At 43.1% G+C, this 11,898-nt stretch overlaps 1 protein-coding gene across 1 annotated transcript in view; it reads left to right on the top strand.

Annotated features, from left to right (window-relative positions):
* The first annotated feature begins 1,108 nt into the window (after positions 1-1,108).
* Positions 1,109-11,898, top strand: part of LOC139638760 (thrombospondin type-1 domain-containing protein 7A-like) — a 53,421-nt gene continuing 42,631 nt past the window's right edge. Inside the window, exons 1-2 of the mRNA XM_071512786.1 lie at positions 1,109-1,175; positions 7,240-7,434. Of these exons, the coding sequence (XP_071368887.1) occupies positions 1,109-1,175; positions 7,240-7,434 (262 nt within the window). The remainder of the gene's footprint in view (positions 1,176-7,239; positions 7,435-11,898) is intronic.

Genomic DNA, 11,898 nt, shown 5'->3' with positions numbered 1-11,898 from the left:
TTAACTATGGTATTACTTTATACATTATTTAATAGTCATCTTTATAAACTATTAAATAATGTATAAATTAATACCTTAGTTAACATGAACACCATTAGTAAATTACACATTAGTTAACTGTTAATTAAGGGTTAGTTAATGCTTATTAAGCATTAACTAACTCTTATTAAGCATTAACTAACCCTTAACTTAGTGACCTTTATTGTAAAGTGTTACCAAATCATTTTAGACCTTTTTATCAACTAAGGTTAGGATTAACAGTGGTCCAACAGTCAACTCATTTGCCAAAACAGAGTTCTTTTAATTTATATAGTGATGAAAATAATGCTACACATAGCTCCTTTAAACTACTAGTTTAATAACTCCCCAACACAGTCGACTCACAGAGCTTTGCGACAGCTTTGCCCTCATTTCTTTGAGCCGAGAACTTCCTCTCCACCCCCTCTGTTCATTTGTTAAATTGTCTTCTTCTTTGTCGCGATCTGAAGCGCCGGAATCAAAGGGATGCTAAACACCCAAATTCCATCGCATCGCTCGCGCATTATTCTCCGAGGCGGTCTGATGCAAAGCAAACATTTGTTATTGTGCGTGTTCCAGGAAGCCGTGCACCTTGAGAGAATTGTTCCGATGCATTTTTAATGTGGTTGGGGGGGATGGAGGGGTGGGGGGGGGGGGGTAAGATTTGGATGGCTTACACTGCAGCGGTGATGCTGAAGAGACGTTCTTTAGCGCGCGACAGCTTTGTCAGCGACAGTGTTAGTTGTAAGTGTTGATAATAAAAAAGCTGATTCAATTGTTGTCTGTTAACAATGGAAAGCAAAGGGAAAAAAGCAAATTGTGGCGGTTACTAAGGCCTGAAATATGAACGCTAATGGAGATATAACCTGGGACAATAGACAGCAGTTGTAGACGACAGTTAGTGATGAGCAAGGTTTTTCGTTTTTTACAATTTCCTCAGTTGGGGCGCGGAAATATGAAGGGACTTGCTTATTAATGAATCAATTACGGCCCGAATATTGTAATTGCAACCAATCTTTTTTGTTCTTATATTTCCACCAAAATGATGTGTGTGTGTGCGCGTGTGTCCGTGTGTGTGAATATGGCAATTATGAGTAGATTCCTGAACCATAGCACAGTAGCTGCTAATGAGGGCTCTAGGGAGAACGAAGGAGATGGTGAGAGAGAGAGAGAGAGGTGGTGGTGGTGGTGGGGGGGGATTCATCAGTTTCCATATTATACACACAATCAAGGTCCCCATTCACACCCTGCAATGCACCATGCTGTTGCAATGGCAGTGATTACCCACCATCTTCCTCATCTCAGCCAAACTGTGGAAAATGGGACTTGTTTTGTACAACTCATTTTCTGTGCAACTCTTTTGCTTGAAAAATTGAAAGCTAATTGCCCTTGAAGGATAATTTATTATAAAGCAGCAGGGCATATCATCATATTGTATGTAGTTTGTTCGATGTTGGTTTGTCGAAATGCAGGTCTCGGTTCTCTTCCAAGAGAACTGTGGTGCGGTTCGTTAGGAGTCAGAATGTAATCTGAACCAAGTACAAGTACAACCCCAAAACGCAAGGGGTTATGGGTATAAGGTGACGGATGTTGACATCTGATAGCCAGCAGTTACTTACGACAAAATGAATGGAAGGCAAGGGTTAAGGGATTGGTACATTTGCCAAATCCTTGAAGGAATCCACAAGAACCACAAACTGACTCGGGAGCCAATATTCTCTGTGGGTCCAAATACTACAGCTATGTAAGAGACAAATTATACATAGGTCCAAAATTGCCGAACTTATCCTCTTAGTATTCACACTGTTCAGCGAGAAGTTGAGGGCAATCTCGGAACCCATCGTAGGAAGAGGGAAAAGACGGAGAGATGAGTAGATGAGGGTAGTGAAGAAGAAGTGATACTGAAAGATATTTTTCCTTGATCTAACGGTGCAATCACGCCGACAGTTGGTTTTCTTGGTCTGAACCACAGTGGAAAAGTTTGATTTGTTGCAATTTTGTATTTGGTTTGTTTAGGTTCGCACTGCCTAATTTCAAGTGCGCCAGGGCTTGTAAACAAAAGTCACATGGACTAATAAGTCGCTAAATTTATTGGACAGAGTTTACCTCAACTCAATCTCGGAACCCATCGTCTATCGGTCTGACGTTGATTAGACTCTGGGGGCGATGGCCAATATTTTGGGGTTTCCGGTGTAGCCAGCGGACATCCGGGCCAAGACTTCCTCTTCCACAACTTGAGACGCAAGAATGGAGTTGGAGTTTAAGAGAAGACGTCTATGACCGGATTGTTTCACAAGTTTTTTAGGTCTTGGCCCGGATTGAGTTGAGGTAAACTCTGTCCAATAAATTAGCGACTTACTAGCCCATGTGACTTTTGTTGTTTTGTTTGGTTTTCGCACTTGAAATTAGGCAGTGCGAACCTAAACAAACCAAATACAAAAATTGCAACAAATCAAACTTTTCCACTGTGGTTCAGACCAAGAAAACCAACTGTCGGCGTGATCGCACCGTTAGATCAAGGAAAAATATCCTTCAGTATCACTTCTTCTTCACTACCCTCATCTACTCATCTCTCCGTCTTTTCCCTCTTCCTTCCCATCCCTATATTCCCAGGGGCACTCTGTGTTATCTTGACCCATTTTAAATGGCTGGGCGAACAAATCCAGGTAAGTAGTTTCGGGTTCCGGTAAAAAGAAGAAAAAAAAAAAGAAATGTTCAAGGTGACTTCATCCTCATCTTTCATCTCCCCTTCCATCTTCTGAGAGGCACTCCGCTGAAGAGGCGCGGGCTCGCTTTCATGGCACCCTGTTGAATCAGACTTATTGGTAAATTAGATTAGCACAGCCCGCTCCGCACAGTCAGCTCGGATTTAGCCTGCCTTTCTTCCCCCCGCTACCGCCGACTGCGTGCGAGGCAATCTCCCCCGGATGTGGCAGAATTAAATAGAGGAGATGTCAGCCTCTGTCTGGTACATTTCCATCAACAGAGGTTCAGACAGAGGTTTGACTTGTCTGATGTGTGTAACGCTAAAAAGAAAATTGTCCCTTTGATCGCTCGAATTGCTCGCCGAGCGCGGGGCAGACGGATATCGCTTCCACTTTTTCAGATGTGCGAGTTCAGCCGGAATGATTCGGAACGCCGAGCGGAGCGGGACGGAGGGAAGGTGTTTTGTCTGTGGGGTTCTTTTTCCGAGACGCCATTCATTTCTCTTAAAGTAATAAATTGTTTTTTTGCTACTCTCTATCACTGATAAATAACACAATCGTGATTCCTGGAAAAACTCTTACCTTCTAATGTGATAGATTTCTGATTCTCAACCTTTTTCATATCACGGACCCCCATTTGATGAGATTTTTTCTCTTCAACCCAAATCTTTTATTGTTAGATGATTTTGTCCAGAATTCCATGACTATATTGTAGGTAGAGAGATAACAGTGAAACTATGATAAAAAATAATCATTCTTCTACATTCTCTAATCGCATTAACTTCTTGGAAATGAAATAATGCTGAAGTTTAACAATTCATCAATTTGCTGGGGACCCCCTGGAACCCCCTCAAGGACCCCTTGTGGTCCCCGGACCCCACGTTGAGGACCACAGTGATAGATTGTGGGATTGGGTGCACTCCATCTATTCAAAAAGCCTGTATTCTATTTGGCTAGAATCATTATTAGTCATTACTAGTCATAATTGTAAATATAGATCCTTGGCTCTCTCTCGTTTCCAAATGATTTTGTTTTAGTTGTGCCTTAAAGTAATAATCCATAACATTTTCATATAAATAAATGTCTATTTTTCTTCTCTCTATCACTAATTGCTCTAACACAATAGTGACTCAACCTATATCCAGTTCATGAAAGCTTTTCCATTTGCTGTTCTAAATAGCCATGTTAGGTAGGTCTTTACTGGGAAAAATGCTCTGCCTCACAGGAAGTGATGCGTTTTATGTTTCCGGTTTGTACGGAATAAACGGAAGAAGAAGAACCGGGTAGTTAGCATGAGCAGCGATAGCCGCCATGGCTGAAGAGACAAAGAAAACTACAAAAACTCAATCTTTGACAGAAAATCCAAGGAAAAAAGTACCGCCCACACCGCTTGATTGACAGGTGATCTGCGGCGCTGTACGAGGATCTCGAGGATTACCACTTTAAAACACATATGTATTATTAACCACCCTACTCCCCCCTCCACCCCACCCCAGCTGGACAACGTCTTTCTCTCATTATTGCCGGGGTATAGATTGGCTATCGGACGTCTAATCATTAACAGAAGTCAGCAGCTCTGTGGTCCGCTCGCACAATGCAGCCGGTCACAAAAGACATCATCAAAGCCATCAGTGTCATACAAACAACTGAATGATTTCCCTCCAGCATCTGTCTCACGGAAGACTTCTATTACACCCATCGATGCTCCCCCCACCTTGCCCCCTCCCCCCCCTTCCTGCGGCCCTGTGGCATCCCTCACGGGTCCCTCTTGACTGGCCTCTTATTGATCCCTTGTTGTCTCCTTCTGATGAAAATGGATCTGTTTTTTCCCCCCACGGGGTGTCCCAGACGTGTCATTTGACTCATTGGTCGCCCATTCTCGCCCCCCCGCCCCCCTTTCCTTCAACAATGGGATTTTATCACTGATACGGTCCTTCAGAGATAGAACGGGGATGGGATGGGATATGGGGAGAGATGGAGGAGGGGGGTGGGTGTAAGGAGAGAAGGGACAGCCTGCAGATCTAGATCAATACAGGTCAGAGCAGCATCTCACAATATTTAAGTCCCCCCCCCCCCCCCCCTCCGAAATCCTTGAAAAGACCTCAAATGTAAACCAGTAAGCCTTCCCAGTCGTCTCAAGTCCCCTTAAGCCATTTAGGACAATCTTTATCTAAAGCACAAATTGGTCCTGCAACTCAAGTTTAACCTTCAAGGCTTCAGCAATAGATCTAAGCCTCCCAGCAAGTCTCTGTGTTAGGAAAAAAAAAAGAAAAAGAAAAAGAAACATTTGACATTTTAACCACTACTACTTATAATTGGCCACTTGACTGCTGAGAGCGGCTCAGCTGATTTTCCGACACCAGGAAATGATGCGGAAGACGTTTTAGCCGTTCAAGAATTCACTCCGCATGCAAGGATCTCACTTTTTTTTTTCCTCGACTCAAAACTTGTCTTATCTAATTTAGCGAACTGTGTCAGGCTGGAGTGTGATGTCATGCTTAATGGAAATTCACTAAACTTGCCGTGATGCTCTCCTCAGTTATATTGCGGTTAAGTGGTGCGATGCATTAAACATACAGTATGCAAAAAACTATCCATGATCTAGAGCCGTGGTTCTCAATGTGGGGTCCAGGGACCACCAGGGGTCCTCCAGGGGGTTCCCAGCAAATTGTTGAATTATTAAACTTCAGCATTATTTCATTTCCAAGAAGTTAACACAATTAGAGAATGCAGAAGAATGACTGTTTTGATCATAGTTTCACTGTTATCTCTCTACCTACAATACAGATAGTCATGGAATTCTGGACAAAATCATATCTGACAATAAAAGATTTGGGTTGAAGAGACAAAATCTTATCAAATGGGGGTCCGTGGCCCTAATGTGGACTAAATTAGGGGTCCTTGATATGAAAAAGGTTGAGAATCAGTGATGTAGAGCAGTGATTCTCAACCTTTTTCATATCAAGGACCCCTAATTTAGTCCACATTAGGGCCACGGACCCCCATTTGTTTAGATTTTTTCTCTCAAACCCAAATCTGAGAATATTTTTATTGTCAGATATGAATTTTTAACAATTCATCAGTTTGCTGGGGACCCCCTGGAACCCCCTCAAGGACCCCTGGTGGTCCCCGGACCCCACGTTGAGAACCACTGATCTAGAGCACAGATTTTCTAGATCGCAGCGACTCAAATCACATGCACACACCCTTTCCATGTTTTATATGCAATATCAAAATGCGTTATGTTTTCTTAGTGAGGGCCCTTTCAGTTCATGTGTGCAGGCACCATTCAACACCCAGCTACTTCGCATTGTGTGTGTGTGTGTGTGTGTGTGTGTGTGCATTTTCAGTCACTCCAACATAGAAAATCCATGCCGCGGACCCCTCTGTTCAAATGAGGATTCATGATCTATTGTTCCACTGTCAGAGGGATTGAGCGCGGCGGAAGATACATGAGGTTTTTACCCAGCAGGCCGTTCTCCAGAGACGCACTGATTTTGAAATGAGTGTGTTTCTCTGCTCCGTGTTAGCTGTCAGAGTCACCAGTAAGGGATTATCTTAATCTAGACCAATTCCACCGCTGTAACGCTCACTATTAATTTAGAAAGTCATAAATATTGCCGTGTTTCCCGGTGTGCACAGCAGGCCGACTCACTGTCTTCCGTTTGATTTTTGTTCTATTTTTGAGAGGAATTACTGTAACTAGAACATGTTATGATACTAGAGTTGTTTCATTCACTTTTTCTCTACAGTATGTGGTATTTAATTTACATATTCCGCTTTTTACAGCACACCTGGATGCTTTCTTTGCATATGTATGGCCTTCTATAACTTATTAATGCGAATACGCCTACAGTCATAAGCCCTACATTCTTTGTTTTCTTCATATTCTCATAGTTTTCCTCATTAGTTCTCAATTTATTTTCATTTATTTCATACTGCATATTTCATTTTTTGGTATATTTTCACATATTTCTATATTCAATATTTCATATCTTTATCCATTTTTTCTTTATCGATTTCTAATACGCTCTTATGCTCTTCAATTGTTGGTTGCATTATATTTAATACCTTTCATTTGCTATAGTCTTTTTAAATGTTTTATTTCAGTACCACATTATTTGCTGCTGTAACAGCCCAATTACAACACAAAAGTTGAATCTTATTTCATTGTGTCTCCCTTACAAAAAAGTCACATGTGAAAGTCCACATGTGAATTGAAAGCACATGTGCTTTCTGGACACATGTTGGCTTTCACATGTGAACAATTTTTCTCACACATTCTGACACCATATGACAATTTCCTTTGAATTTCTAGATTAAACTTTTTTTTTTTCCACTTTCCCACTTTTTTTTCACATTTGTACCTGCCACTAGATAAGTCAATATTTGTTTCACATGTGAAAACTTGACTGAAAGAGACAATCCAGCAGGTGAAAATATCAAAGGGAAATTTCACATGTTCATATTTGACCTGTCGCACCTTTAACCCTATCGTCTGCCTGTTTCCCTCCAGGTGAATATGTGGAGAGGCAGCTGTGCCGCGACGCCATCCTGCCCATGCCGGCCATCTGTGAGGTGCCTTGCCCAAAGGACTGCGCCCTGAGCCCCTGGACCGCCTGGTCGCTCTGCTCCCACACCTGCTCTGGGAAAAACACCGAGGGCCGGCAGACCAGAGCCCGCTCCATCCTGGCCTACAATGCGGGAGAAGGTAGGATCAGGAGAACAAAGCAGCATCAGATACAGCGGTAGAGTTAGACCGATACAAGGGTTTGCCGATACGTGGGGGCTGATATTGGCTTTTAATAAAAAATCAGATATCAGCCAGTCAGTGTCCACCTCTGATATCATGGAGCTTCCTCCCTGACCACAACTGGTGAATATGTTTTTATTATAATTATTTTGTCTCATATGAGATGTTTGAAGAACAAAATGAATGGGTGCCACACTCTCCATTAAAAGTAATGTTTATTTAAAGAGTAACTAAACCCCAAACCCAAATCTGTGTAAAGCCTGACATCTAATGGTAGGTGATGTCACCGTCTATAGAGTACAACAGGTGGTGACATCATCTGGTACCAAATATCAGCCAATAGCAGATGGCAATTTCAGTAGCATGCTTTTTACCATCAGTTGTCAGGCTTTACACAGATTTGGATTTGGGGTTTAGTTTCTATTTAACTAGAATATTTTCGAGTTCATTTAATTTCCTAACAAAATACATATTAGATTTAATATTTCCTAGTTGAATAGACATTACTTTTAATGGAGAGTGTGTCTATTTTGTATAGCAGATGTCTGACCAGAGAAACCACTCCAGTGTGGTGTGGGAGGATTTTACTGAACAGCTTCAGGGGTGTAAAACCTGAAGGATTTCATTAGTCTATGTTTCAATAGAGAGTATTAAGTCAAGTCAAGTCAAGTTTATTTCTATAGCTATTCATCACAAGAATAAAATTCTAGTAGTTTCATTCTTTGGCATGAAAATGGTCCAATTTAAAGATGTGGCAAATATCGACTGTCCAAAAAGATCAGCATCAGTATTGGCCTTGAAAAACCCATATTGGTCTAACGCTACTGCAGTGCTAGTGCAGACATCAAAACCCCGGGCTCTGCAGTACATCTCATTTGCCTCTCCTCCTATATACCGCGAGCGAAAATGTGAAAGTGATATGAATTATTCTGTGTGTTCCTCCTGCAGCGACTGCAAAAGTTGTGGCGTGGGTTACTGTGATGCAGGGTAAGGAGACAGAACTGGAGGGATAACAGCACTGGATAGCTGTTGCAAGATATCCTGTGTTTATCTTCACCATGTCAAACTTTAATGTACAACACATGCATTGCTCTTAACGTTTAAAAAATGTATGGGCGACTATAGAATTCGTAACGACTTTTGCCTTTACTTCTCTTCAAGGTGCGTCCATGCTGTCAATGGTCCCTCCGATCTTTGGTACATTCATGTCCGATGTTCTTAGACGACAGTAGTGGTCTCCTAAGTGATTTTTGCTGATGTAGTATGTAGCCTCCATATGTTTAACTGGAGGGAAATAGAAATATGGCTACCTAGATACAACCCCCCCCCTCCCCTTCCCCGATCTGCTGGCCCAGCATAATTCCTACGCTTGTAGAATATAAAAAAAAGCAGCGAACGGCGTAGTTCAAGTAATGAGCATTCCTTAGTGTTAAGTGCTTCAAACCCCAAGGTGAGGAGAGCTGTGGAAGTGCATGTCTGAGTGGTAATGGAATGATACTAAAGTGAGTGCCTCTGGGTTAAAGCCCAACCCTCCAAGCTGCCAATCACACCCTGAGAACGGAGCCGTTCCCCACCAAAACCCCGTTACGAGGAAGAGAGAAACAGGGAGGCCCGCGCAGATGGTTTGCGTCCGGGTTGGCAGCAGGCTCCGAATTTTATCTTTAATAGTCCTGCGATCATTCTAACAGCTCTTGTCGTCTGACTCCCGGACCACATTGCGTGACACGCTGTCTTTGGCATATTCGCAACACAGCATCCACGCCGTAAGGAGTAAGGAGACGCCTCATACATAATGCAGTTCCCCCCCGCGAACGGATACTCGCTGGGCTCCGGGAGGAGGTCCGTGCCAGAACGCTATCGTGGCCGCACGTTGCGCCTCGTTTATTAGCCTTCCTACCGTTCAGGAGGCAGACGCTGTGTCTTTCGGCGAGGTAGACGGATGACAAGCGGTACAGCATCGAGCCAGACGGGCTGATGTGTGTTGAATGAAGCGTCAAGTCCCATAGACCTCTCCTGGCCATCTGCTACGGCGGGCTTGAGACGAAAGCTCCCGGCTGGAAAGAGGGCCTCAGCGTTCGGCGCGGGTCACACAGTGGAGTCGGGAGGATTGTAGAACAGGATGGAAGATTCAAGCCCACAGCTGAGATTGAGAGTTGGCTGCTGCGCTAGACAGGATTTTTATGTGGCAATCCACCCAGCTTCACAGTCTAAATCATGAAGTCTGGCCGCGACAGAGAAGAGCGTCCCATCCCCACTAACTGAGACACTGTAGATTTGCTCTAATTGCCCATATTAAATTCTGGTGTCAGTATGGTATCACTAGTGGGAGATCTTCTGACCGATCCGAAGTTAAGACTGGAAAGTGCAATCCATCCCTGTTGCAGGATTTCTGGGTAATCCTCCAAAGTCCTCCAAATTCAAACAGTTGCCTCTTGCTGCCATTTGGGGTCAGCGATGTCTGAAGTTGCCTACTGCAGCTTTAAGATAAGATCAGATGAAATTTTATTGATCCCTGTGGGTAAATTGGATCGTTGCAGCTGCAAAGAATCAAAGAATGAATAGAGCAAACTGGAGTTACATCAACAGATGCAGCCAACACAATTTCAACATGGGAAGTATGAGAAAAAAGTATGGATAACAGCAATATTAAGGGGTTGCAAAATACGATTTATTGGGGCAAAGAGGAAATGGGTGCAGACTATATGATATGAAAAATACAATACAATATATCAAATATGAAATATATGCTATATATACTGTAAATATATCTAAATCTAAATTATATAAAAAAAAGTGTGATAGGAATGTCTAAGCATGTACTGATGCTGGTGCAGGCTAATTATTCAGGGCAGGACAAACACTGGTAATTAGATTAGATTAGATTAGATTAGATTAATTAATTATTATTAATTGGTAATGACAAAAAGGATTACGGGGTGACAAGATACAGTTGAGTATATACAAATATCCACGTAGCAACCTCCCTGTGTGTTATATGGACTCACAAATTTCACCTGTGTTTCATTTGGCATGAGGGCGAGTAGATGATGACAGAATTTTCATCTTTGGGTGAACTATTCCTTTAACCCTTAAAATTCCATAATCACCATTTTATGCCGTACTAGCCAAATTACCATGACAAACGGTGGAGGAACCGTTCTATCCATTCAAGTTCTGCGGGCATACCTAATCTGCAGAGGTTTGAGCTGTGAGCTTTTCCACCAGCCCTTGATAGTTTAATTGGTAGCACTTAAATATTTAACAGTTAACGTTAATTTGATTAGCCGATGCATCAATAATGGCACATCCAACTATCTGTTAATGAGCTCCAAGCCTGATAAATGAACGTCCTGGTGAAATCCAATACTATCTGTTATGAATTACCCACTGAAGGACATCACCCCTGTGCTGTTACATAGAGGTCGGTCATATCTTCTGTCTGAGGCTCTTCTTCATGTCCAGCTCGGTGACTGCTGGGTCTCGTTCAATGCCTTCCGCCGCGCTTAATGGCTGACCTTCTCCTCGGGGGGGGGGTCCTCTTTTCCCAAGGTGAAGGCGGCCGCTAATGACGAGGTTTCGTGTCGAGGGGTGGGGTGGGGGGGGGGGGGGGGGGGGGTCACACGGCGTACATACCCCACCTGGGTCCACGTCCAGGATGCTGGGCTTTGTATAGACGCGCTGCCCCCCCCCCGGGGTCAGCTCATCTCTGTCAATCCTCCAGGCTGGCTGTCCCCTAGAGACCTGCGGGTTTATCTCTCACGCTGCTTTCAGCCTTGTTTGTTTTCCATCAGGCGGGGGGGGGGGGAATCAAAGCTAAAAGCTAATCTGTAGCGCTGCACACAGACTGGCGCAGCATGGGATGTGAAGGGGGGAAACTGGCGAAAGGGGAAGGAGTGAATGGGAAGTGTACAATACCTTGATACTAGCCAACCTCTGTTCTGTTGTCGTCGGATTAAAGCTGCACTAAGCAAGATTTTTATGTCAAATTACACCCGTTATTAACTTACAATTATGACTGGCCAAAAAGAATACATTTTTAACAGATTTTTGGAGTGTCTTGGTTCTATTATTTTTGAAGTCTGTAGAAGGAATCACCTTTGTTTGTTTGGTGCATAAAAACAAATAGAATACATTCAGTAGAATATTCATTTATTCATTATGCTCATTTTTTATTTTTATAAATGCAGAAGCGACATTGTGCACAAACATTGTGACTATTGTCTTCTTCAGTGTGCCGGCTTCTATTATTTTTCCACATGATTAACAGAGTAGCGTTTTGTACCCTAAAAGCAGCCAACTCCAAAATCTACAGTGTGTCTAGAACAGTGGTTCTCAACGTGGGGTCCGGGGACCACCAGGGGTCCTTGAGAGGGTTCCAGGGGGTCCCCACCAAATTGATGAATTGTTGTTGTTAAACTTCAC

This window comes from Centroberyx affinis, unplaced genomic scaffold (assembly GCF_046629955.1).
Source record: "Centroberyx affinis isolate AG114_WGS23_722 - 3 ecotype Tasmania unplaced genomic scaffold, CSIRO-AGI_Caff_v1 ptg006527l_1, whole genome shotgun sequence".
In the NCBI taxonomy this organism is placed as follows: Eukaryota; Metazoa; Chordata; class Actinopteri; order Beryciformes; family Berycidae; genus Centroberyx; species Centroberyx affinis.
The sequence above is the reverse complement of the archived record's forward strand: the minus strand, read 5'-3'. Positions and strand labels throughout refer to the sequence as shown.